Source organism: Acanthamoeba castellanii, assembly GCF_000313135.1.
Source record: "Acanthamoeba castellanii str. Neff unplaced genomic scaffold scf7180000084757, whole genome shotgun sequence".
Taxonomy (NCBI): Eukaryota; Discosea; order Longamoebia; family Acanthamoebidae; genus Acanthamoeba; species Acanthamoeba castellanii.
Genome location: NW_004457453.1, coordinates 95650 through 118901, shown reverse-complemented (window position 1 = coordinate 118901; position 23252 = coordinate 95650). Strand labels below are relative to the sequence as shown.

At 58.6% G+C, this 23252-nt stretch overlaps 9 protein-coding genes and 1 pseudogene across 9 annotated transcripts; 5 read left to right on the top strand and 5 right to left on the bottom strand.

Annotated features, from left to right (window-relative positions):
• Positions 1-194: 194 nt before the first annotated feature.
• ACA1_208170 (uncharacterized protein) lies at positions 195-1802 on the bottom strand (the record flags this gene model as incomplete). Its single annotated transcript, XM_004339907.1, has 7 exons — positions 195-373; positions 467-695; positions 795-857; positions 938-1033; positions 1123-1211; positions 1294-1551; positions 1634-1802. The coding sequence occupies 7 exons, from the start codon at positions 1800-1802 to the stop codon at positions 195-197; spliced, it is 1083 nt and encodes a 360-aa protein (XP_004339955.1).
• A 334-nt stretch (positions 1803-2136) lies between these two features.
• Positions 2137-2580, top strand: ACA1_208160 (annotated as a pseudogene).
• Positions 2581-2852: 272 nt separating this feature from the next.
• On the bottom strand, positions 2853-3904 carry ACA1_208150 (uncharacterized protein; the record flags this gene model as incomplete). Its single annotated transcript, XM_004339906.1, has 4 exons — positions 2853-3021; positions 3135-3451; positions 3620-3718; positions 3818-3904. 4 exons carry the CDS (start codon positions 3902-3904, stop codon positions 2853-2855), a joined length of 672 nt encoding a protein of 223 aa, XP_004339954.1.
• An 871-nt stretch (positions 3905-4775) lies between these two features.
• On the top strand, positions 4776-5917 carry ACA1_208140 (ER lumen proteinretaining receptor-like protein; the record flags this gene model as incomplete). Its single annotated transcript, XM_004339905.1, has 4 exons — positions 4776-4866; positions 4945-5116; positions 5346-5636; positions 5830-5917. The coding sequence occupies 4 exons, from the start codon at positions 4776-4778 to the stop codon at positions 5915-5917; spliced, it is 642 nt and encodes a 213-aa protein (XP_004339953.1).
• Positions 5918-6310: 393 nt separating this feature from the next.
• On the top strand, positions 6311-9440 carry ACA1_208130 (calponin domain containing protein; the record flags this gene model as incomplete). Its single annotated transcript, XM_004339904.1, has 13 exons — positions 6311-6516; positions 6672-6792; positions 6861-6947; positions 7030-7196; positions 7280-7349; positions 7469-7549; positions 7611-7691; positions 7805-7906; positions 7989-8617; positions 8737-8940; positions 9031-9183; positions 9263-9328; positions 9422-9440. The coding sequence occupies 13 exons, from the start codon at positions 6311-6313 to the stop codon at positions 9438-9440; spliced, it is 1986 nt and encodes a 661-aa protein (XP_004339952.1).
• Positions 9441-9656: 216 nt separating this feature from the next.
• Positions 9657-10892, bottom strand: ACA1_208120 (uncharacterized protein; the record flags this gene model as incomplete). The annotated part of the gene is made up of 4 exons (XM_004339903.1): positions 9657-10258; positions 10287-10365; positions 10498-10770; positions 10863-10892. 4 exons carry the CDS (start codon positions 10890-10892, stop codon positions 9657-9659), a joined length of 984 nt encoding a protein of 327 aa, XP_004339951.1.
• A 148-nt stretch (positions 10893-11040) lies between these two features.
• ACA1_208110 (phosphoinositide 3kinase family, accessory domain (pik domain) domain containing protein) lies at positions 11041-15908 on the bottom strand (the record flags this gene model as incomplete). Its single annotated transcript, XM_004339902.1, has 16 exons — positions 11041-11880; positions 11976-12030; positions 12136-12296; positions 12373-12453; positions 12550-12762; positions 12880-13070; positions 13168-13359; positions 13457-13679; positions 13772-14037; positions 14151-14450; positions 14551-14710; positions 14761-14910; positions 14992-15105; positions 15169-15441; positions 15526-15660; positions 15783-15908. The coding sequence occupies 16 exons, from the start codon at positions 15906-15908 to the stop codon at positions 11041-11043; spliced, it is 3480 nt and encodes a 1159-aa protein (XP_004339950.1).
• A 567-nt stretch (positions 15909-16475) lies between these two features.
• Positions 16476-18327, bottom strand: ACA1_208100 (uncharacterized protein; the record flags this gene model as incomplete). Its single annotated transcript, XM_004339901.1, has 4 exons — positions 16476-17001; positions 17115-17474; positions 17549-18097; positions 18224-18327. 4 exons carry the CDS (start codon positions 18325-18327, stop codon positions 16476-16478), a joined length of 1539 nt encoding a protein of 512 aa, XP_004339949.1.
• Positions 18328-18835: 508 nt separating this feature from the next.
• ACA1_208090 (DnaJ domain containing protein) lies at positions 18836-21794 on the top strand (the record flags this gene model as incomplete). Its single annotated transcript, XM_004339900.1, has 10 exons — positions 18836-18992; positions 19241-19525; positions 19631-19723; positions 19819-20205; positions 20289-20467; positions 20575-20894; positions 20940-20997; positions 21063-21191; positions 21296-21502; positions 21591-21794. The coding sequence occupies 10 exons, from the start codon at positions 18836-18838 to the stop codon at positions 21792-21794; spliced, it is 2019 nt and encodes a 672-aa protein (XP_004339948.1).
• Positions 21795-22147: 353 nt separating this feature from the next.
• Positions 22148-22884, top strand: ACA1_208080 (uncharacterized protein; the record flags this gene model as incomplete). The annotated part of the gene is made up of 3 exons (XM_004339899.1): positions 22148-22226; positions 22358-22760; positions 22866-22884. 3 exons carry the CDS (start codon positions 22148-22150, stop codon positions 22882-22884), a joined length of 501 nt encoding a protein of 166 aa, XP_004339947.1.
• Positions 22885-23252: the final 368 nt, after the last annotated feature.

The window sequence follows — 23252 nt, the reverse complement described above, 5'->3', positions numbered from 1 at the left end:
TCCTAATCTTGTGAAATTGTGCAAAGGTACACTCCCTCCATTCCCACTTTATCTTTAGAGCACTCTGTCTCACTGGATCTGTTTGAGAATGTACATAAAATGCTCATCAGGTTTGGTTTAGCTCCAGTTCTTGTTGGTTACTGAAGAAGGCACCAGCAAGACTGTTGTTTTGAGCAGTTCTTCTTTCTTTGGGCTTAGAAGACAAATACATCCTGGACCCGCTGACCAAATCGTTTCGTCCATCGAGGGCTCTGCTTGATCTGCACCTGGTTGGCGACGGCGGCCTTGGCCTTGGCCTGGTTCGCGGGATCGTGCATGAAGCGTCGGAGTAAGTCCTCCTTCAGCGTGTCCATCACAATGAACGTCGAGTCGTCTGTGTAGAACCGCTCACCATCTTCTGGTGTGTGTGTGCGTGTCGCGTGAGCGAGGCGGCTTGGGTGGTGCGGAGGTGCGTCTGGCCTAGTACCTAGTTCGATGAAGGAGACGCCATCTTCGAGAGCGGTCTCCATGAAGTCGAAGTGGTCCAGCATCACGCTCGCGTCGGCAGCGAACAGACCGCGGCCGCACTCTCTGAGCTGCGAGGTGATGCGCTTCTTCATGTCGGTGTGGTCCTGCCCGGCGTTGAACCTGAAGGCGGCCGGATTGATATCCGACGTGTTGAAATAGATGCGCGCCAGACCGTCCACAAAGTCGTTCTGCCGATAAACACAGACGAGCAAGAAGGTGGTGAGTTGGTGCGGCGTGTGTCATGTACGTCGCCGTGTCGTGTCGCGTATTTTAGCTGTGGGCCTTACCATGACCTGCTTGCGGTCTTCGCTGTCGCTGCTCACAAATAGCATCACCACAGGCTGCGAAGCCTGCGCGGGTGGACAGGCGGAGAATGGAATTCGTTTAGCGGCTGCGGCTGACCGACGACCACGCATAACGCGTCCCGTACCCGCTTGCCGAACAGGACATTGCTGATCTGGTCGACGTTGGCCAGGGCTGGTTCGGTCGCGTAGTTGGCCTTGCTGTACTGCAGCACTTCCGTATACTGCGTGTCGGTCCCCGCCCAACGGAGGTGGGGGCACCAAAGGTTCAGTACATGTGCGCTCGTCAAGTCTGGAGGAGCTCCGTTTGTACCTTCTGCGCATCGAGCTCCTGAGCAAATCGGTTCGAGTCCATGCCGCAGTTCCCCCCAGCAGCGAACGACGCGTAGGCGGGATTGTAGACTGTAAGCACGTCATACGACACCACACGACAGTCAGCCGTGTGTGTGTGCCTTGGCGTGACACGATCGGTGTTTGGACGTACGCGAGTAGATGAAGGCCGGGATGAGCAGGAGAAGCACAAAGGCAACGGCCGCGGTGCAGCTCACGCCACTCCGACCCGAGCTCTGCGCGGTGGCCCGCTTCCTGGCGCTCTCCCTGGCGATCGCCTCGCTCGCTCGCACGGCCGCACCCCTCTTCGGCCTCCCTCCGCCACTGATCGTCTCTGCCGTCGATGATGCGCTTTCCTGGATGACGGCGGCATCTTCATCGCTGACTCCCTCTCCCGATCTGTGCCTCAGGCCTTGAAGAATCGAATGTTAATTTGAAGTGTGATGGTGGAAAGAGGATTGTGCATTAGTGGATGAAGATTGATGGACGCGCACCATGTATTTCTCGTGCCAGGTAGGCCTCGCGATCCTCATCATGCTCCTCCTCCGCTTCGAAATCGTCGGCCGTGAATTCGACCTCGTTGTCCTCTTCCTCCACGTCGTCCTGGGGCCTGTAGTCATCATCTGATTCCTCCTGCGCGCTCTGCTTCCTCATCTCTTCCATCTTTGCCGTGTAGAACAAGAAACGAAAAAGAACAAAAAAAAAGTGGTGTGGCACTTCTTCGAAACAAAGGGAAAGATCGGAGGCTGGAGCGAGGTGACCTTTGGTCCGTCACTTAGAGGATGAAGGAGGCAGCCAGAGGGAGCATACCACAAGATGAGAACTGCAGCTGCTGAGCTGAGCGTAAGGCGGAGGTAATGGCTCAGCCACTACTCTGTGCGAAGCCGCTACACTTTTTCAGAGGGACCAATGAACATTCAACGGGGGAGGAGAATAGCAAAGTGTAGCGGCACAAGAAGAACGACAGCATCATCCACCGCCGCCAGAAGCAGCACACATGAGCATCCATCAATCTCCCGGCCGAATGATCCTCCGTCCCCGCCGCCACACCCTCGGTGTTGACCCCATGGCCACCTCTCCCATCCGCGTAGACGAGAGCGCCACCAACGTCCATGACGTGGAGGCCTCTACTTCTGCCGACGATGCAAACAACAAGGACAGCAGCAACACGGAGGACCAAGACGCCGCCTGGACCAACGAGCCTGAGTCCGACTCGAGCCTCGACCGCGCGGAGGAGCCCGAGTTCAACTCGACCGACCAGACCACCCGCCAAGCGGCAGTGCAGGAAGCCAACCGCCTCCTGCTGACGGCCACGCGGCTCATGATGAGGCTCGCTCTCCACGCCACGCAGGGCCAAGTTCCTCAGGCCACGGTCGCCCTCCACTGCGAGCTGCTGGACATCCTCGAGGCTCTTGGAGCCGAGGTCGGCAGGTGCGTCTGACACTACAAGAGCTTCCTCTACTTCACTACTTTCCACTCGACGCGTAGGCCCTCTCCCATTGTTAGCATTGCATAAAAATTTCTACACGCCACCTCAGTGCCTGTACCTCGCTGGAGCACCATGGTAGCTCTTCTTCTTCTTTACGGCATCATCAACCAGACCACTTGACAAAATGCTGCCTAGATCAACCATGCAATGAATTGAAATGTGTAGTAAGCGGCTTGATTCCATCTTTCTCGGTCAATGTCATCATCGATGCCAGACGCACATCATCACACCTCGGGCGCGGAGCCGAGGGAGTAGTGGAGCATGGCGACGGTCATGAGGGTGGAGAGGATGGCAAAAAGGAAGAGGATCTTTCTCATCGTTATCCGCATCCGACGCGGCGGCTTCTTTGGTGCCGTTGACGGTGGCGGCAGGCTCATCTTCTTTGTCTCCGGCCTGTCGTGTGCGCGTGATCAGTTCTGGGTGTCGCGCGCGTGTGTGTTGCGTGTGTGTTGTGCGGTGGTGCGTGTGCGCCGTGCGTGCGTGTGTGATGGGGAGAGGAGGCGTACGTGGAAAGGTTCTTCCAGAGCTGGCCGATGGAGTGCTTTTCGTATTTGTTGTCATCGACGTCGTACGAGGGGTCGGCCGGGCCACCGCTGTCGAGCGGGCCACGGAGCGGGGCCTTGCGGGAGGTGATGCCCTCGAGGGACCCGCCCGCCTTGTTGGATCCGATGTCGAAGCCTGCCAGATCCTGCGAGCCCGGGTTCGAGGGCGGCTCCGGCCCAAGGCCGAGCCTGCGCGCGAGGTAGCTGTCCTCGTCCAGCTCGTGCTGGATGGCCGACATGTCGCCCAGCTCCATCACCACATGGTCCCTGTGCCCGTCCGCCTAAGGCGCACATGTATCACGCTGCAGTGTGAGAGCCACAATCGCACCGCAGGAATGAAATGGCACGAAAATACACCGCCCAGGCAGTGTGTAGTCTCGCGCACACTGCACGACACGACGTGGCATAACAACAACAACAGAGGAGATGGTGTGGCAGGGCCTGGTTACCTTGGGCTTGATGGTATCGAGCCAAGGAGCGTTGTCCAGATGCTTCAGCAAGGTCTGCGCCAGCGGCGAAGACGACCCGGGTGGCGGGATGATCGGTTTCTACAGCGACGGCCAAGCCACACAAGGTGACTGTGATGAGCTACTAACAACAAAGACGGCGGACTTGAAGAAAAAGAAGAAATAGGAGGAGGAGCAAACCTGACAGGTGGGGCAGGTGAAGCCCGCTTGAGCTGTGTTTGGTGGGAAGGAGGCGCAGTGCACGTCGATGCACTCGGGATGGAACATATCTGTGCACGAGAACGCACGGCCAGCATTCGACAGGAGTGCCCCACGTTGAGCAAGAGCTCCAGACGAGCAGCACGAGAAGGAGAAGAGATAGGGAGAGAGGAGAGGAGGGCGACGTACGAAGGCAGGTTAGACGGAGAACGTTGTCGGGAGTGACGGGGTCCTTGCAGATGTGGCATACGGGCGGTTCGTACTCGGGATCTTGAAGCCATGCCACGTAGGTATCAATGGGACACTTTGGCAGCAATCACAAATCAAGAACAAATCACATGGGGCGCCATTAGTCACCCTTTCTGCGTAGAACGATTGGGTGATGACGTGTCGTACGGTTTTGTGTTCAGGGCAGATGCAACCTTGGCAAACTGCCTTTTTGTGCACAAAACAGAAGAGGTCTGTAATGTTCATACATTTGCAGAGCCCCATGTTGATGTTGATTCGTATCGTTCGATTTCTGGCTCTCTATGTCAGATTTTGCCAACTAGAGGGTGGCCGCAAATATCCGGCGACGGACGACGCAAGTGTCTGTTTGGGGAGTCAGCACATTCTCCACGAGTTGCCGAGCTGAAAAGGAAAATAACACTCAGCAATCCTTGAGACAATGCAGTCATCAGAGGACGGATAGACTTCTTCAAGCTACACCAGTTCAGCACCTCCCCGATCTCTAACGATTTCTTTTCGATCTTTGATAGCCCACGTAGCTCAATCACGTCAAGCGTGGGGCAGGAGCCTTCCTGACCGCAAAAAACAAAAAACAAAAAAAAATCCCGCACACGTCACCAGCTCACCAAACCACTTTGAGCACTCGCAACGGACAGAGTGGCAAATCGCGAGTGACCTACGCCACAAGACTGACGCCATCTGCACGACGAGGATGAATATCTTCAGGATCATTGGCGATCTTATGCACCTGTCGAGCATCCTTATGCTCCTCTGGAAGATCAGGGCCACCAAATCATGCGCGGGTAATCGAATCGATGAACATATTTGCCTTCCTTTCTCAACCAAGTAGTTCTGCCCTCATCTCTTTCACTATGGTGCAGGCGTCTCGCTCAAGACGCAGGAAATGTATGCGCTGGTGTTTGTGACACGCTACCTCGACATCTTCTGGAACTTCTCCTCCCTCTACAACTCCATCATGAAGATCATTTTCCTCGGCACCTCCTTTGCCATCATCTACTTCATTCGGATGAAGTACCGCCACTCCTACGACAAGTACGCCCTGCCCCGTGTTTCGCTGCCCCCCCCCCCGCAGTGTGTGGTCGTTCAGCATAGATTGCAGCGATGCTACAATTCAATCTTCCAGGCACCATTTCAATTCAATTCGAGTGGCGCCCACCTTCGTGGTCGGTGGAGCGCAGCAAGTGCATAGAGCGTGCGCACCTTGCAAGTGCCTCCGTCTGATCGTTTTCTCTTCTCTTCTCTTCGACGTCCACCGCTGCAGGGAGCACGATTCGTTCCGCGTGGTATTCCTCATCGGTCCGGCGCTCCTGCTGGCGCTGGTGTTCAACCCCGAGTTCTCGTTCTTCGAGATCCTGTGGGCCTTCTCCATCTACCTCGAGGCGCTGGCCATCCTGCCGCAGCTCTTCCTCCTCCAGCGCACCGGCGAGGTGGAGACCCTCACCTCGCACTACATCTTCGCCCTGGGCGGCTACCGCGCGTTCTACCTCCTCAACTGGATCTACCGCCTCGCCACCGAGCCAGGCTATTCTAACTGGATCGTTTGGATCGCTGGGTAAGTCGACACGACACACACACACACACACACACACAACACACACACACAACACACACACCACACACACCACGGCGCACTGCGTGATACGCTGCAGAAGATCACGATCGGAGAGTGTGTGTGCGTGTGTCGTGTGTGTGTTGCCTTAGTCGAGTCCCTTTGGCTGACATTGTTGTGTGTGTCACACCTGCAGGTTCGTGCAGACCGTGTTGTACATGGACTTCTTCTACTACTACATCCAGAGCAAGTGGTACGGCAAGAAGTTCGTCCTTCCCGCCTAAAGATCTTCTGCTGTCGAGGAGAGAACGAACGCTCGCCGCTCCCGCTACACGCCTTCTTCTTCTGACCCTCCCGCGTACTTACCCGCATCTTGATAGTTTTGAGAGAAGAAATATACAAGAGAGTGGTCTTGCTCGTGGCGTCCCTTCTTTGCCCTGGCGCCATGGCCTTGCATTTATTTATACATAAATAAATGTTGCTACTTATTGTTTATTTATTTTCCTATTCAGGTTTATATCTGCGAAAAAGGAAATTGAAGCCTCCTGCCCTCAAGTTATTGATCTAGACACAACAACAGCAAACCAGGCGGGTTGAGTGCAAGCCAAGAAGACAACACGGCCCAAAGAGAGGTCAGAAGAAGTAGAATTAGAGAAAGACAAAGGACAGTAGATAAGATGGGCGAACCGCAGGAACAGCAGGGAACAAAGGCGATGATGGTGATGGGCAGCACCTACCACTCCTACACGGCGGGAGAGAAGAGGGCCTTCTGCATTCGCACCAACCAGCTGCTTGCGGGCGACCCCGATCTCCAGGACATGCTCCCCATGGACCCCGACTCCAAAGATCTCTTCGACGTCGTCTCCAAGGGCATCCTTCTCTGGTTCGCCACTACACCCTCATGTTTTCTGTTATTTATTTTTCTTTGTTTTTCTTTTCTCTCCAATTCAATTCGTATGAATCGATTCGATTCCGTGCTGCGGAGGCGTGCCGCTGCTCGCTCACAACGTGACGACCATGCCTGACACATGTGAGCAGTAAGTTGATTGAAAAGGTGGCGCCCGGCACCATGGACAAGAGGAAAACCAACCTGCGGGCAAAGGACATCTTCAACGTCATGATCAACCACAACGCCGCCATTGAAGCCGCCAAGGAAGCCGTACGCCCCAAACCACCCCTCTTTGTGGGCTGCTACCTGCGTTGGCTGACCGCTGTGTTGGTCTACAGGGCTGCAACATTGTCAACATCGGTCCTCAGGACTTCGTAGACAAACAAGAGCACTTGATCCTCGCCTTCATCTGGCAGCTCCTCAAGGTAAACGCGCCGCACACGCACGACCGCACACGCAAGGCCGCACGCATGCTAAGGGACACTTCGCCGCACGTACCGTACACAGCTGGAGCTGCTGCGGGGCGTCAACGAGGTGCAGATGGCCGAGTACTTCATCGAGGCCGAGATGACCAAGGCCGACGTGGCGTCGGTCGAAGGCGCCCATATCGAAGCCACGGCCACGGCCACTGCCTCCAGCGCCAAGAAGTCCCCCGAAATGGCCCTCCTGAGATGGTGCAGCACCCCACTCACGCGCACCAACCTGAACCCGCGCAGGGCCTCACCGCCTCCCCTTCCTCCTCCTCCTCCTCCCGCAGGTTCAACGCCCTGCTCCACCGGGTCGAGCCCAAGGTGCCCGAGGTCCGCAACTTTGGCGAAGACATCAAGGTGCGGCCTCTCTCTCCCTCAACGCAGAGAAGCTCGTGATGACGATGACGTTGGTTGCGCCGCACAGTTTCGATGACAGTCTGTTGACTGCAGCTTTTTCTTCTCCACTCGCGCGCCAGGGCTCGGAGGCGTACATTGTGCTGATGAACCAGATCTCGCCCGACATGTGCAGCCTCGACGGCCTTAACATCCCCGATCTTGTACGCCTCTGCCTTCTTTTCTTTTCTTTTCTTCTGCAAACTCACCACCACGGGACTGTAGGATCAACGCGCCGAGTTTGTGGTGGCCAACGCATTCAAGCTGGGCTGCAACCCGTTCGTGACCCCCTACGACATCGTGCAGGTGCGCTCCGACATATACATACTCTAACCCACCCGCATCCTTGCCCACACCGCACACACACGCGCGCGCACACACACTGAACACTGAACACACGCACACGACGCACACTACAGGGCAACCGTAAGCTGAACCTGGCCTTCACCGCAACGCTCTTCCACAAGTACGCCGAGTGCGCCGAGAAGCGCAGGCACGACGATTTGGTCATCCAGGCCCGAGTACGACTCCCTAGCCTGTGACTGTTTTTCCTAACTCTCAACGCACTCACGGCACACGGCACACGGCACGCACAACACACAGGAGGAGGCGCTGCGCAAGAAGCAGGAGGAGCTGGAGGCGATCCAGCGTGAGGAGGAGGAGCGAAGGCGGCGCGAGGAGGAGGAGCTCGCCCGGATCGAGCAGGAGCGGCTGGAGGAGGAAGAGCGCGTACGGCGCGAGGAGGAGGAGCGCGAGGCTGCCGAGCGCGCTGCCGTCGCCGCCGCCCAGGCCGCCGAAGAGGCCGAGCGTGCGCGGCTCGACGCCGAGGCCCAGTCCCTGCGCGACGAAGAGGCCCGGCTGCAGAGGGAAGCTGAGGCCGAGGAGACCCGGCTGCGGGCCGAGGCCGAGGCCGAGGCGCGGGCCAAGCTGGACGAGGAGGCGCGGGTGAGGGCCGAAGCGGAGGCGGAGGAGGCGCGGATGCAGGAGGAGGCCCAGAGCGCGCAGAGGCAGGAGGAGGAGGCGGCCCGGTGCAAGGAGGAGAGGCGGAGGGAGGAGGCGGCCCGGCTGGAGCGGATCGCGGAGGAGGAGCGCGAGCGGTTCAGGAAGCTGCGGCACGAGGAGGAGCGCGAGCGGATGCGGAAGATCGAGGAGGCCCAGCGCAAGGAGGACCAGGAGGCCGAGTACCGCGAGGAGGCCCAGCGCAAGCGCAAGGAGGTCGAGGACAAGAAGAGGTCATTTCCACACACACACACACACACGCCACACACACACACACACACACACACGACACACACGACACACACACACACACACTCAACCAGCCGCACACTGATGGATTACTGTGGAGCAGGCAGCAGATCGAGCAGCGCGAGACGGAGCGCTCCGAGTGCCCGGTGGTGCTGTTCGTCACCGACGCCCCGGAGGAGTTTGCGGCGGCCGAGGCGCATCTCACCTCGCAGGGCCGCAACGCCATGTTCTGTACCATGGAGGACGTGCTCGAGCTGATCGAGCGGACGCAGTCCGACCACATCGTGCTCACGGGCCTCTTCAACACGTACGTGAGCGCGCCACACGACACGACACGACCAACGACACGACACGACCAACGACACGTGTGAGCCTGATCTGATGATGTGTGGCGCAGTAACGAGGAGGACCACGACGCCGAGCTGGATGTGGCGTCGTCGATCGTGGAGAAGTACGGCGAGAAGAAGAAGGTGATCTGCTTCAACAGCATCATCCAGAAGAAGCCCATCCTGCAGAAGCGCTGCGAGGCCTTTGGCCTGAGCCCTGTCAAGTAGCCCCGCCCGCCTCCCCCTCCGCCCAAATGCATCGCACTTGCCACAGATTGACCAACACGACACTCGCGCGTGCAGGAGGGGCAACACGCTGTGGAAGCTTCTGGGCATCAAGGACGCTCCGCTGCAGGGCGCCAAGCCCAAGTACGCCCCCCCCCACTTCTCTGTAACAGCGACAGACCACACTCGCTCCCTTGGGTTCGCACTCACGCCGCTGCCCTTACCACTGGTGTTCAGAACAACAACCAAGGCATAGGTTGAAGGCTGCAGCCCTTGCTGGTCGCACCAGCGGCCCACGCAAGCAGGAAGATCGTGCTCGCTGTAAGTTATTATTCGTTACCACTTGGTCACCAACACAACACCAAAGGCCAAGCCTTTCCCTTGTCCCCTGCTTGCTTCGTGTGGTTTCATTGGGAAGAGAGAGAAGCTTTGTTTTTGGCGATGGTAATGGACACAAAAGACTTCATCTTCTTTAGAAGGACACCTTGGAGGCGTCGAACTGGAGGCCCGAGGCCTGGAGCTGCTTGACGAGCTCGCGGCTGTCGGCGACGAGCTGGCTGTACTGCTGGAAGGTGGCGCTCTGCTGACGGAACTGGGCGAGCTCGGCGGCCTGCTTCTGCGCGAGCGGGAGGGCCTGGACGGCGAGCGGGTCGGTGGTGACGATGTCGGTCATCTGGGCCACGTGGAGCGGGCTCATGCCCGACGACTCGAGCGACTTGGCAAAGAGCTCCTTGTTGGTGAGGATGTCGATGTCGGCCTGCAGCTTCTGGAGCAGCTCCTCGTGAGCCTTCTTGGCCTGCTGGTCGAGCGCGTCGATCTCCTTGACCTCGGCCGACAGCGCGGCGAGCGCGTCGACGAGCTCGCGCTTGACCAGGGCGTCGAGGTTGCCCGACAGCTGGGTGCTCCAGTTGGGGTTGAGCGTGGCCGACGGGTTCTCGCCGTAGCTGAAGTAGAGCGTCGGGTCCTCGAGGTAGCCGGCAGTGCGCGACGCCATGAACTCAGTCAGGAAGTTGTGGTTCTTCGTGTCTGTGTTGATGTTGTTTTTGTTCGTTTTAACGGGTGAGCATAGAGGGCCTACGTCGCGGGGGGGGGGCACGCGTACTGACGGCGGTATCGACGGTGGGCTGGATGGTGGGGTTGGTGACATGCTCGAGCTCCGCCTTGAGGAGCTGCTCATCGTACTGTTGTCCAAAGATTTTGGCGAAAGACAGTCAGTGTACGGGGCGATTGGTAATGGCGGGGGGGGGGGCTAAATGGCCGAATTGCAGTGCGAAAATAAAGAAAATGGGGCAGCAAATTTCGCGAGTACGTACGGGCTTGATCTGGACGACGTCCTTGAAGAGGGCACCCTCGGGGGTATCAGCCGAGAACTTGGCCTCGAACTGGCCGCGGGTCTGGTTGGCCTTCCTCTGGACACCCTCTTCGAGCTGCGCCTTGCTCTTGGAGGTGAAGGGTCGCGTGGGGTACTCCGCAGTGGCAGTGTCGCCGATGACCTGGAACTGGATCTCATCGACGTTGGGCGAAGGGGCAGCCGAGGCAAAGAGGCGCATGGCCTGAGCAGACTGCCTCTGACCGAGGATTACGGACTGAAGCGGGGTGTTAAATGGAGGCCATTGTGCCGGATACTATCTTCTTCATGCAATCTACGCGCAATTAACGTAAATACTCGCTTACGTACCCTGGGAACCTGACGGAGACCTCGCTTCATCATCTTCTATTACTTTGTAATGTGCAAGCTCTGCGAGAATTGGCCTTCGGGTCGTTGATCGGCTTCGCATTTTTATTGTCGACATTCACTTGTCGACATTTTTGAGGTGTGGTATGTACAGAATGCTCACAGTTGGGCTGCTTGCTGCTCAGCTGTGGGCAAAGATGTGAACGGCGTTGTTGAGCTGGGTGATCTGGTTGCTGCAGCTCTCCTGGATGAGCTGGGTGAAGCGCGCGGAGGCCTCGGCGTCGGTGAGTTCGAGCGCCAGGGCGCGACGCAGGTAGTCGAGGTCGTCCAGGCTCTCGAGCTGCGACATGCCGCTCGACACCATCATGGCGAAGAGGGTGATGAAGAGGTGGCCGTGGCGGCGGATGACGTTGTAGGCCCGGCAGCAGTGCGACACGAACGAGCGGAAGTTGGACGAGTCGAGGCCGCCCATGGCCTGCACGAAGGCCGGCGTGAGCACGAACGGCGTCGTCTCCCGCGGGATGCCGGCAAAGGTGACCCGGCGGCCCAGGAAGTAGGCAAAGTCGATGTGGAAGAGGTTGCCGCCGTAGGTGATCATGATGTTGTCGTTGTGGCGGTCGCCCACGCCCAGGATGTAGGTGGCCACGCAGTAGCCGGCGCAGGACAGGGTGAAGTTGGTCACAGCCTCGCGATAGGCCGCCTCGGTCGGGTTGCACGCGCGCAGCCACTCGGCCAGCGCCGTGCGCGAGAAGGCGCTCACGGCGCCGCCGCCGCCGTAGGCCTGCGAGATGGCGCTGGTGGTCTCGGAGTTGGTCACCACCTCGATGATGCCCTCGTCCTTGCCCGTGCTCACGGCGCGGTAGGGCTGCATGTGGAGGTCGAGCCCCTCGTTGCGCCACAGCTGGTCCATGATGCGGATCATCTGCAGCGAGAGGATGTCGGTCCGCAGGTCGTCGCCCACCTTGAAGATGATGTGCGCCGTCTGTCGCTCGCGGTTCTCAAACACCAGCCACAGCGGACTCTGCAATAGTTCATTGCACGCGCACACGAAACCGGTCAAAACGGGTCTCAACGCGTTGCGTGTGCGTGTGCGTGTGCGGCGTGTGCGTTATGTACCGTCATGGAATCCATCACTCGGCACTTCTCAACGAGCAGTCTCGACACCTCGAACCTGCACAAACGCGTTTGCAGTTTCACAGTCAGCGATCACGGCCCCGGCAGCACAATAGACACAAACGAAGCGCATCGCAGCGCAGTGTGAAGGATGAAGGCGTACTTAGGGTTGTAGGGGAGGAGGAAGGACGAGGGCAGCTCGAGGAGCCTAAGCTTGGCCTGAAGCACCTTGGTGCGCTCGTCCTTGGGCACCTCCTTCAGCTCCTTGGCCACACGCGCGAACTCGGCCACCACCGCCAGCTCTCTCTTCATCTCCTCCGTCGTCTGTACACGCAAAAATCAGGAAAAAACAAGCAATCGAGAAAGAAAAAGAAAAGAGGGTCGGGAATGGGAGACGCACGCCGTCGTCGTCGCTGGCGGCCAGGAAGGCTTCGATCATCAGCTTGAACCGCGCCGAGTGGCTCTCGTTGTGCAGCTCGGACTGTCTCGACACACCAACGGTTGGCACACGGTGAGCTCGCGATCAGAGCGTGAAATGAAGTGATGCGAAGCGCGGGGGAGAGAGAGGTGCGCGTACGGTGAGGTGCCAGAAGAAGGGGTGGCCCAGCACGATCGAGCGCATGGACCGCAGGAAGAGGAACTCGAACAGGTGGGAGTAGTGGTGGGGCTCGGACTTGAGGACTTGGATGAGCTGAGGCAGATATTCGACCAACTGCCGATCCGTGAGCTCTCGCAGGCAGTTCACCGCATACCTCCGCACCTCCGTGTCCACGTATCGCGCTCCCAACAGCTGCATTGGCACGCGACACACGACACACGACACACATGACACACGACACACACACGACACACGACGCGTGTTATTTGAGCAACCACACGAAAGTGCGGTGAGGTGCGAGGTGCGTACCTCGAGCGCATGAACCGGCGGGAGGGGCGGCCAGTTGGCGAGGAGGGCGTGAATTGCGGCGATCATCTGTCGGTTGGTGGAGGGCGCCGCCAGGAGAACCTTGGCCAGGGAGTAGGGCCGTTGCGAGCGGACGTAGCCACGGTACTTCCACACCAACGCCTTCTCCTCCGTGCTCATCTCGTAGAGCGCGTCTACACGACACGACACGACACACACAAGCGCATGGTGAGGGGACGCCCCCACCACACACGACCCACCCGCCAAGTGAAGAGGACAGTCGCAAGGTACCTCGCATCAGGATCAAGTAGAGCAGGGGCTGCTCGTGCTGTGCCGGTGTTTCGCCATGCTCCTCTCCCTCCTCCTCCGCCTCCTCGTCCCTGGTCTGACCGGTGGCGTCGGGCTCGGACCGACGCGTCTCGCCGGAAAATGATATGAGCTTGGGCGACGTCGCATCGAACTCGACCACCAACGCCACCTCCTCTGCGCGTCATGACGGGAAACAATTTTAATATAAAATATAAAATAATATCTAAATATAAATAAATAAATAAATAAATATAATGAAGGGGGTAGGTACGGCGAGGGGAGCCGGCGGCGGGCGTTACGAGGGACCACATCGGGAGGCAGTAGGAGCCGCGCCGCAGGACGCCCCGGAAGTCGGCGTAGGTGATCTCGGTGGCGGCCAGGGGCACCGTCTGGTTGGCCGGCCGGAACAGGTTGGTGATCATGCCCATGGCTCCGCCGCCCTGGGCCTTGCACGCGTAGAGCGTGAAGCAGAGCCGTGCCTCCCGCGGGATGTTCTGCGCCGAGCAAACGTTTGAGACAGAGCGAACTGCGCGCGCCCGCTTGTGTGTCGTGTGGTGTCGTGGTGTCGTGTGTGTCGTGTGGTTACCTCCATGCTGAGCAGCTCGGTAACGAGCCAGTCCTCCCAGATGGGCTGTGAGGGGAGCACGGGCTGGGTGTGAAGGACGGGCGCCAGAAGCTGCTCGCCAAAGTACAGACTGAACGCCACAAAGACGTTGACGCGATCGCCCTCAATGTCCAACCCGTAGAAGGAGTTGGCGTCGTAGAGGAGTTGCTTGTTGAGATTCTCCACGCTTTTCACCTTCACCTCGAATCGCTTGCTCACGTCGTGCACATGAAAACAGTTTTGTACAGCTGCAGACACTGGTTAGTCGCCACACGACACGCACACGACACACACACACGGCACACACGGCCCACACACGACACAGAGCAAATGCCTTGGGCGCCCGGTTGGGTCGACGTACTGAGGTCAAAGCCCAGCCCCTCGTCGGCCTCGATCGAGCAGAATGACTGCTCACCCGCGGGCGAGTCGTCGACGGAGGCGCCGTCCGTGTGGTGCAGCTGTGCCTCGTACGGCAGCAAGTCAAATTCGATCGCTCGCGACTTAGTGATGGCATCCCGCACGTAGACGATGGAGTGCAGGCTGATGTCGGCGTCGACGATGTACTCGTTCAACCGGCCGCATCTGATCATAAAATCTTCGATCGCCGGCAGAGCCCACGAGACCGACATGTCCACAGCTTGCGCGCGGAAGAGCACCTCCTCTGCAATGGTGTGCACACGCAAAACGTACGCACGCACGACACGCACGCGCATGAGCGATGGAGTGCCGAGCGAAGGTGGGCTGGGTGCGTGGCCTCGTACCAATGATGACTCGCTTGAGGTTGGTGTCCTTCGAGCAGCGGACGCGATAGGCGTTCTTTCCCATGCGGAACAGGACGAGGAACACGCCCGGAAAATTGGATGGCACGGGAGCGTCGGTGAGCTCGGCCAAGATCAGGCGCACGCGTCGCATGCTCTGCGCCTGCACCACCCTATATATATATCATTGGTTTGCGTGAGTCTTCCGGGCACACTCTCAAGGGGCGCGAGAGCCAGTTCTAGAACAGGGTCCAAGTCGTACTTTGTCACTTTGGTGCGGAAGTAGGCCACTTCCTGCTTGTCGACCACGATGTCATCGGCGCGCAGCTCCAGCTCGGGAACGGAACCCTTTGCGATGGGCTCCTGCTCGATCGATCGCACAGATCAGTCTTTTTGCATCGACAAAACGAAAGAACGAAGAAGGAAGTGGAAAGAAGAACGCACGTTTTGTATGAGAGGGAGGAGGTTGAGCATCTTGATCTGCGTAGGCTTGACGTCTTCCCACGCAAAGGGGCTCGGCTCGGGCCGGTCCGGCGTCCAGATCCAGGACTCGTTCGCCTGCACACAGCGACCCAGCCCCCAGTTAGTGACACCCCGCATGGAGGGACAAAAGGCACACACGAAGCGCTTTACCCAGTCGTCGCCGTGGGTGGTGGCGTCGGCAGCGGCAGCGGCAGCGGCGGCAGTCGAGCGAGACTTGGCCTTGCGGTGCTTGATGGCGTACTTCCACTCCTTGCGCTCTTCGTCCGAGTTGGCGGCAAAGTAGTGGTAGTCGCCCGAGCTGGTCTCTACGATGAAGCAGTGCTCGCGCAGGGCCTGGACGTTGGCCACCGACAGACCACCGCTTTCGCCCAGGCCCAGCACCAGCATGGGGTTCCTGTACTCGAGCAACCTCTGACGAGGTTCACACATCACCACCACAATCGCGACGTCACTACGCTGATGTCGCTGAAGAGAGACGCGAGAGCTTAGCGTTACCTGTTGAGGGCGGAAGAAGAAGAGGGCCTCGGGCTTGCAGATGCACCAGAGGCGAGTCCAGCTCGGGTCGGCCTTGGCCATCTTCCACAGGAAGCCCTCCTTGACGATTCCGCGTCGAGTGAACCCCACATTTTGCTGTTCAACGATTTCAAAGAACATCAAACAAGAGTGGATGAGATGAAGGCGATTCTTTCTATGACACGTGATTGAATGCATGTAAGAAAAAAAAGAGGGGGGGGAGGATGAAGGGAGCGAACCGGTCCTGCGCTGGGCAAAGAGGCACGAGGCACAACGAGGCAGTCGTTGGGCGTTTCGGCTCGACATTCAACGTGCACAGCGCAGGAGCAGCGCCTACAGCGGAGGCCCGAGGCAAAGCTCCACATGACGTCTTTGCAATAGCGGCATAGAGTGGGCAGGTAGACCGTCTCAGCCACAAAGTCATGAGGGGCGGTCGTCGTTGATGATGATGAATGACAACATCGAGGCCTCGATGTTGTCGAGGATGAGGAGGAGGTTCCTCTTGAGGCCCTCGATCCGCCCTCGGGGCGCAACATTCCTTATCTTTTACTTCTTCTTCCTTCACCAATCTAACCAACTCTCGCCAGTCCGTGGGTCTCTCGATGGATGTGAATATAAATTGATAATGCAGAACTCAAGATTGATCCAACCCAGCCGCGAGCTACGTGATGGAATTTCTAGCGAAACGGAAGAGCTGCGCGCAGGGAAATGATGTCTCTATTCTTGATTTTTCGTTTCATTTTTCGGGTGTGTGGCGCTATGTTCCACGACAACATGTTGGAGGCACGAGCCACACCAGCGCCACACCAAGAAGAGGGAGTGGCTGACTGATCAACAAGCTCGTGGTGATATGCTGATATAATTTATTGTGTCAAACTCTTGAATCAATGGACCGATGCCATTTTGACGTGGGGAGGCGCATTGGGCCTTGTCTAGTCGCGGGTCTCCTGGTGGTCGTCACCGCTCGGGCGGCGGTCGTCGTAGTCACGGGCAGGGCTACCGCGCTCCGCGCTCCTGGGCCTGTCGTCCCTGTTGCCGCCGCGGAACGGGCTGCTTCTGTCGCCCCCGGCGCTGGGCGAACGGCTGTCCCGATCGCCGCTTCGGCGGTCGCCATAGCCACGGTCGCGATCGCCATAGCCGCCGCCACGCTCGCGGTCGCCATAGCCACGGTCGCGATCGCCGTAGCCACCACCACGCTCGCGATCGCCATAGCCCCTATCGCGGTCGCCGTAGCCGCCGCCCCTGCTGTCACGGCCGCCATAGCCGCGGTCGCGATCGCCATAGCCCCTGTCTCGGTCGCGGTCGCCATAGCCACCGCGGTCTCGGAAGCCACCGCGGTCCTCGCTGCCGCCGAACCCGCCGCGTCTGGCGGAGGGCGGACGATAGGCGCCGCCGGCGTCGCCGCGCTCGTCTCTCTTCGGCACCGCAGTCCTAGGGCCGGAACGCCAGTCCTCGGTGCTGTGTGCGTTGCAATGCAATGCAAGAAGAAGTTGAGTTAGCGGTTATGCTTGTGGCTCGTAGTGGCGGTGTAATGGTGCGTGGTGCGTAGGCTTGATTGTGTTGGCACTTACCTGCTGGTGTTGTAGCGCGACTCCTCTTCGCGAGGAGGACGCCTGTCGACGGGGCGCTCGTCGCGGGCAGCGGGGCGCTCGTCGCGGACGCTCAGCTTCTGCACGCCCTCGGTGACGGCCTCAGTCTGAGTGGCTCCGGAGGCCGGCTCCTCAGCCGCAGACTCTTCGCCACCCGCCGCGGCGGCGGCCGGCTCCTTCGCGAGCTCGGCGAGCTCGGGCTTCTCCTGGAGCACCAGCTCCCGCGGCTTGGCCCCACCAAAGGGGTCGAAGGCGGGCTTCTTGCGCTCCCTCGGGGGCTGCTCCGCCGCGCCTCCAGCACCAGCTGCGGCCGGGCGCTCCGCAGAACGAGCAGCGGCCTCGCTGCGCACATGCACATCATGCGCGTGAGCTACTATGAGCGCCAAGCGCGGTAGGGCAGAGATGGGAGTGCGTACGCAGGGGTGAGGTCATCTCTGCCGGCGCCGAACCTGGACTCTTCGTCGCGGGCGGGCGACGGCACGCGGGGCTCATAACCGCCGGCGCGGCGAGGCGGCGCACTGTCGCGGTCGCGGTCGCGGTCGGCGCCCCAGTGCTCGCCGCCGGTGCTGTAGCGGCCGCCGCCCTCGCGATCGCCATAGCCTCCTCTGCCGCCCTCGCGGTCTCGGTCGCCGTAGCCACCACCGCCTCGGCTGCCGTAGCGGTCGCCGCCGTCGCGATCGCCGTAGCCGCCGCCTCCTCTTCCTCCTCCGCCATAGCGGTCGCCACCATCGCGGTCGCCGTAGCCGCCCCTGCCGCCGCCGCCGCCGCCATAGCGGTCGCCACCGTCGCGGTCGCCATACCTGCCGCCGCCGCCCTCGCGGTCACCGTAGCGGTCGCCACCCCGGCCACCGCCTCCATAGCGGTCTCCGCCGTCGCGGTCGCCATACCTGCCGCCGCCGCCCTCGCGATCACCGTAGCGTCCGCCGCCCCCGCCGTAGCCCTCCTCATCCTCCATCTCGGCAGAGCTGCACAATCAAATTATTATAAGAACAGATCAGATGCAATGAATCATAAAAAATGAGCTCTGAGAGATGAAACAAAAAAATTTTGGAAAGATTTGATAGATTGAGATGGAGTGCACTGCAGCGTACCGTGGAGCATTGGGGAGTGCCTCCGAAACAACGGGAGGCCCGCCGATGTCGGAACTCAGGAAATCTGAGAGATTGACCTTTACCGCCTTCTTCTTCTTGCTCATTGTTGATGCTGTATGATGTATGAAGCCAGCTGATCAAATTCGCTGGATGCACACTCGCCCAGACCCCGAACAGGGCACCAGAAAAAGGCCGGAAGTACCTGTCGACACAGGAAAAGTTGCTGAGTTGTGAAATTTCAGGTTTTTTACCGTTGAGGCCTGGCTTCTGCTCATCCTGCTGAGTGCAGCCTGGTCGTCAACATGTCCATGGCCCTTGAGCCACAAGTGTAAAAGAGGCTGATCCACAATGGCTGTGCTCACATTGTCTTGAACAAGACCTTCAAGCAGTTGTATGTGATTGCCCAAGCCGGGTAAAATCCGGACATGAGGGGCGGGCGAAACTACAAAGAGCCGGAGTCACTTTTTTTTCTTTGCTGCCTCCCGCCCTGCATCTCGATCTCGATCTCTGCATCTTGATCCCTCCCGCCACACGAGTTCATCTTCATCCTTCGTTGGTCAAAACAACTGTTCTTCCTTACGGACCTCGGGACTGATTTGAAATCTTCAGAACATGTCGTCCTTCGCTTTCAACATGATCGCGGCCTCGATGCAGCAGTCCGCTGCCCCTTCCGCCTGGGAGCAATACATCAACAGGCGCACCGCCGTACGCCTTCTCATGGCCCCGCCTGCCGACTGGACAGGGGCCTCCGTGAGCCTCAAGCTCTCGGGTACGCCTACTCTCTCGTTCAAGATTCTACATAATCTTGAAACGATGTCGTTGAATCGCAACTCTTTGCAATTCTTCAATCATTCTTCACCCGCTTGCGTTCGGGTACTCGCGTACCACGACATTCATCATTCAAGAATTTTTGTAGAACGTTGCAACCTTTGTTGTGTCGATTCCGAATGAACGCGGAGATAATTTTACTTCCATCTCCCAATTCAAATCACTAATGAGATTTTTTGATATCTCCAGGTTTCCCATTCAAGCAGTCGATTGAAAAGCTGAGGGTCGAGCCCGCTGGCACGAACTTTGAGGCCATGCTGCAGCGCTTGCTCCGCGGAGAGCCGGTGACCGAGGAGGAGCCGCAGATCGACGACGCTACTCGCGCCCGTGCCGAGCAGAAGCGCAAGACGAAGAGCGCTGGTGGCCAGTCCACCAGCGCCGCCGCGTCGAACACGCTGTCCGAGGACCCCTACGAGCTTCTCGGCCTGGCTCACCTCCGCTGGCGCGCCACCGAGGACCAGATCAAGAAGGCCTGTACGTGATATCGCGTCCTTGTCGTCCTTCTTCGTTCTTCGCTTCGCTTTGTTGGACATAGGTCAAAACGTGAAACTGATGGCAGTGACGTGTCCATGTCTCCAGACCGCAAGCAGGTCCTCATTCACCACCCCGACAAGAAGGGCGGCGAAATGTCCGAAGAGGACGCCGACGAGATGTTCAAGTCTCTCACTCGCGGTACCGCCGACCACAACGAAACCACCTCAACCCCAACACCTCTGATGTATTTTTTTCCCCTTCTGGTTTGTTACTGTGATCGTCCGATGCTGCAGCCCACGATACACTCAGCGACCCTCGCAAGAGGCGCGAGTTCGACTCGACGGAGCCCTTCGACGACTCCATCCCCTCCGAGCTCGTCAAGGTGGAGACCGACGAGCAGTTTTTCAGAATCTACGGCCCGGTCATCGAGCGCAACAGCAAGTGGTCCAAGATTCACCCCGTGCCGGCGCTGGGCGACTCGGACACGCCCTACGACAAGGTGATGGAGTTCTACGACTTCTGGATGTCCTTCCGCTCGTGGCGAAACTTTGCCGGCGCCGACGAACACGACCCCGAGGAGGCCGAGACCCGAGAAGAGAAGCGATGGATGGAGCGGCAAAACGAACGCGAGAGGAAGCGCAAGAAGAGGGAAGAGCTCACTCGCGTTGCCACTCTCGTTGGTACGAATGCAGTGCAACACACACACACACCACACACACCACAACGTCACTGATGACTCACCATTCCCTGTTTGGCTTGGCAGAGGGCGCCTTCAAGCGAGATCCGCGCATCAAGCGACACAAGTTGGCGGAGAAGGAGGCCAAGAAGCGTGTCAAGCAGGAAAAGATCGACGCCATCAAGAGGGTGCGGGAGGAGCAAGAGCGAAAGGAAGCCGAGGAGCGAGAAGCCAAGGAGAGGGAAGCCAAGTCCAAGGCCGAAGAGGTACGCACACGAACTTCACCATTCCTTTTTCTTTTTCTTTTCCTTTTCGTCTTTTCTCGAATTAATTTTTAATTAACAAAAAACAAAAACAAAAACAAAAAAAACAGGAAACGAAGGAGAGGCAGAGGAAGGCGAACGCTCTTCGCGACGCGAGGGCCAAGCTGAGGAAGTTTTGCAGGAGCGCCAAGGACCTCAAGGCGCCCACCAGCGATGTGGAGCTCATGTGCAGCAACCTGCCCGTCGAGCGTCTCAAGGCCCTCATCGAGGCCATCAAGACCAACCAGAACGCGCAGGACGCCTTCGACGCCGAAGTGCGTTTCCTCAAACCCAACCACGCCCCCGTCGAGGAGAAGCAGAAGCAGAAGGAAGAGGACGAGCAGCAGCTCAAGGCCGCCACGGAGGAGAAGAAGGCCAAGGCCGCCATTCCGTGGACCGACGACGAGCTGGGCCTCCTCGCCCAGGGTATCGCCAGGTACCCCGGCGGCAGCCCCAACAGGTGGCGAATGATCGCCGACCTCGTCAACTCCAAGGTACCACCCATCATCTTCATCGTCGTCGTCGTCATTGTGGATTGATTGATTCATTTCTTCATCAGGCGGACCGAGCCAACGGCGGCAAGTCCAGGTCTGTGCAGGAGATCATCGCCAAGGTGGGCGAGATCAAGGTCGTGGCCGAGAAGAGCGCCCTGCCCGGCGTGCAGATCGAGGATCACAAGCACAAGGGAGTACGTACCCACCACCACCCACACCCCGAAGCACCACCAACCGCATTCTAACAATCAACCAACCAACCAATCAACAATCAAACCACGATCAGGTCAAGGTGCAGAAGTTGAACGCGGGCGGACCCATCGGCGGCATTTCGCTGCGCACGCAGATCCCCGACCTCGCGCCGGTGGTGGAGGAGAGCAACGGAACCGCGCCCCACCAGGCCAACGGCAAGAAGCAGCCCCAGCAGGGCGAAAAGAAGAAGGCCGCCGCTGCCCCTTCGCCCTCTACCACCACGACCGCCACCTCCGAATCCACGGCCGAGAAGGTGCGCATTCTCTCTCGTGTCGGTGGTCGTGTCGTGTCGTGTCGTCGCGATTCGTTAGCTCACAGCTGTTATTTGCCAACGGCCACAGGAATCTGCCTCGACAGCGTCGCCAGCGGAGTGGTCGCAGGAGGAGCAGAAGGCTCTCGAGGCTGCCCTGAAGAAGTTCCCGGCCTCGCTTGGCGTTTCGCGCTGGGACTCGATCTCTGCGGCCGTCGCCGGCAAGACCAAGAAGGACTGCGTCGAGCGTTACAAGTTCATCGTGGCCCAGCTCCGTGGCAAGAGCAACAAGTGAGAGGCTGCCCCTTCTTTCTTTCTTTTTTTTCCCTCTTCCGTTCTTTGTTCAACGCGAAATAAGAGACTTTCACGACCCTCTGTTCGTTACTTGCAAACTTTTTTGTTATTTGTTTTTTTTGTTATTTGTTTGTGTTTTTTTTTTTTGACTACGCTTCGCGTGATGATGGGATCTAACCGGACATCGGCTTTATGCTATAAAGAGTGGTTACACGTAACCACTCTTTATCTCCCACCAACACTCACCATTGGCCGGTAGTTATCCAACCCCCAGCAGGCACCTCAGGTATAAAAAAGAAGGGTGGCAGCAAGCAGGCCTATCTCAGCGTTCAACGTTCGTTGCCTGTGCCCACCATGGCTTCACCCCTCATTAACCAGCGTCGCTTTGCTCTCTTCTGCCTGTTGGCGTGCCTTGCCGTTCTGCCCGCGTTCAGTACATCCACCATCCCACGAAGCTGAGTGAGATCTTCACCATGCTGCTGCAACCCGAGGTGGTCCACACGTTTGATCTGACACGCGACTGATCTTCATCTCTTTTTTTACTTGTTCCTCTCTTCATCAAAGGCCAATCCTACTGCTACTGGAGCCAGACGGCCTGCGGACCCATCGCTTCTTACAAAGTGCGCGTCGCCAGGGAAGAATACCCGAAGCTGGTAGACCAGGCGTGGATCTACGTCTACAACGCAACTGGACTGCAGAGTTCCTCCCTCTGCGGCATCATCAACTTCGTCAACGACATGGCTCAGGCCTACCCCGACGTGTGCCAAGACCAATACGGCGTCATGCACAAGCACCTCCCCATGTCGGCCATGCAGAACGTACTCACCACCCTCCAGTCATCGCTGTACAACAACTTCCTGGCATGGGACGCGAAGGACGGCATCGCCTACTACGACAGCATCGCCACCCAGGCCGCCAACGTCGCCAAAAGCCCTGTTTTGTCCTTCCACAAGGAGGATTTTCTCAAGTTGCGCATTAAAAACTCTGTTGCCCGCTCCGCTGATTTTATTTTTATTTTACATATGCGATATTATTAGATATTGATTTTTTTTAATATAAAACAAATTCACAGGCCGACGCAGGACCATTAACCCCCGTGGGTAAAGTACATGTGTACATTTATTTGTTGGGAATGATCGCACTGTGTTTGAGTGATGGTGGTGATGCTGGTGGTGATGATGGTGCTGATGGTCTCGCTTTACTGTGTGAGGCTGTCGTCGGAGGAGGTCATGGCGTCGCGGGACGAGCTCGTGCTGGCCGGGGCCGGGGGCGGCTTCCTCGGGCTGCCCTCCTGCGCCTGCGGGTGCGGCGTCGTGCGGTTGAAGGTGATCGGCGCGATGTGGGCGCGCGGCGACGGCGGCGTCTTGAGCATGCCGTTCGACGCCGCCGACGACCCACCGCCGCCGGCGTTGCGTCGGGGCGACGACGGCAGGTGGAAGCTCAGCGAGTGGCCGTGGTG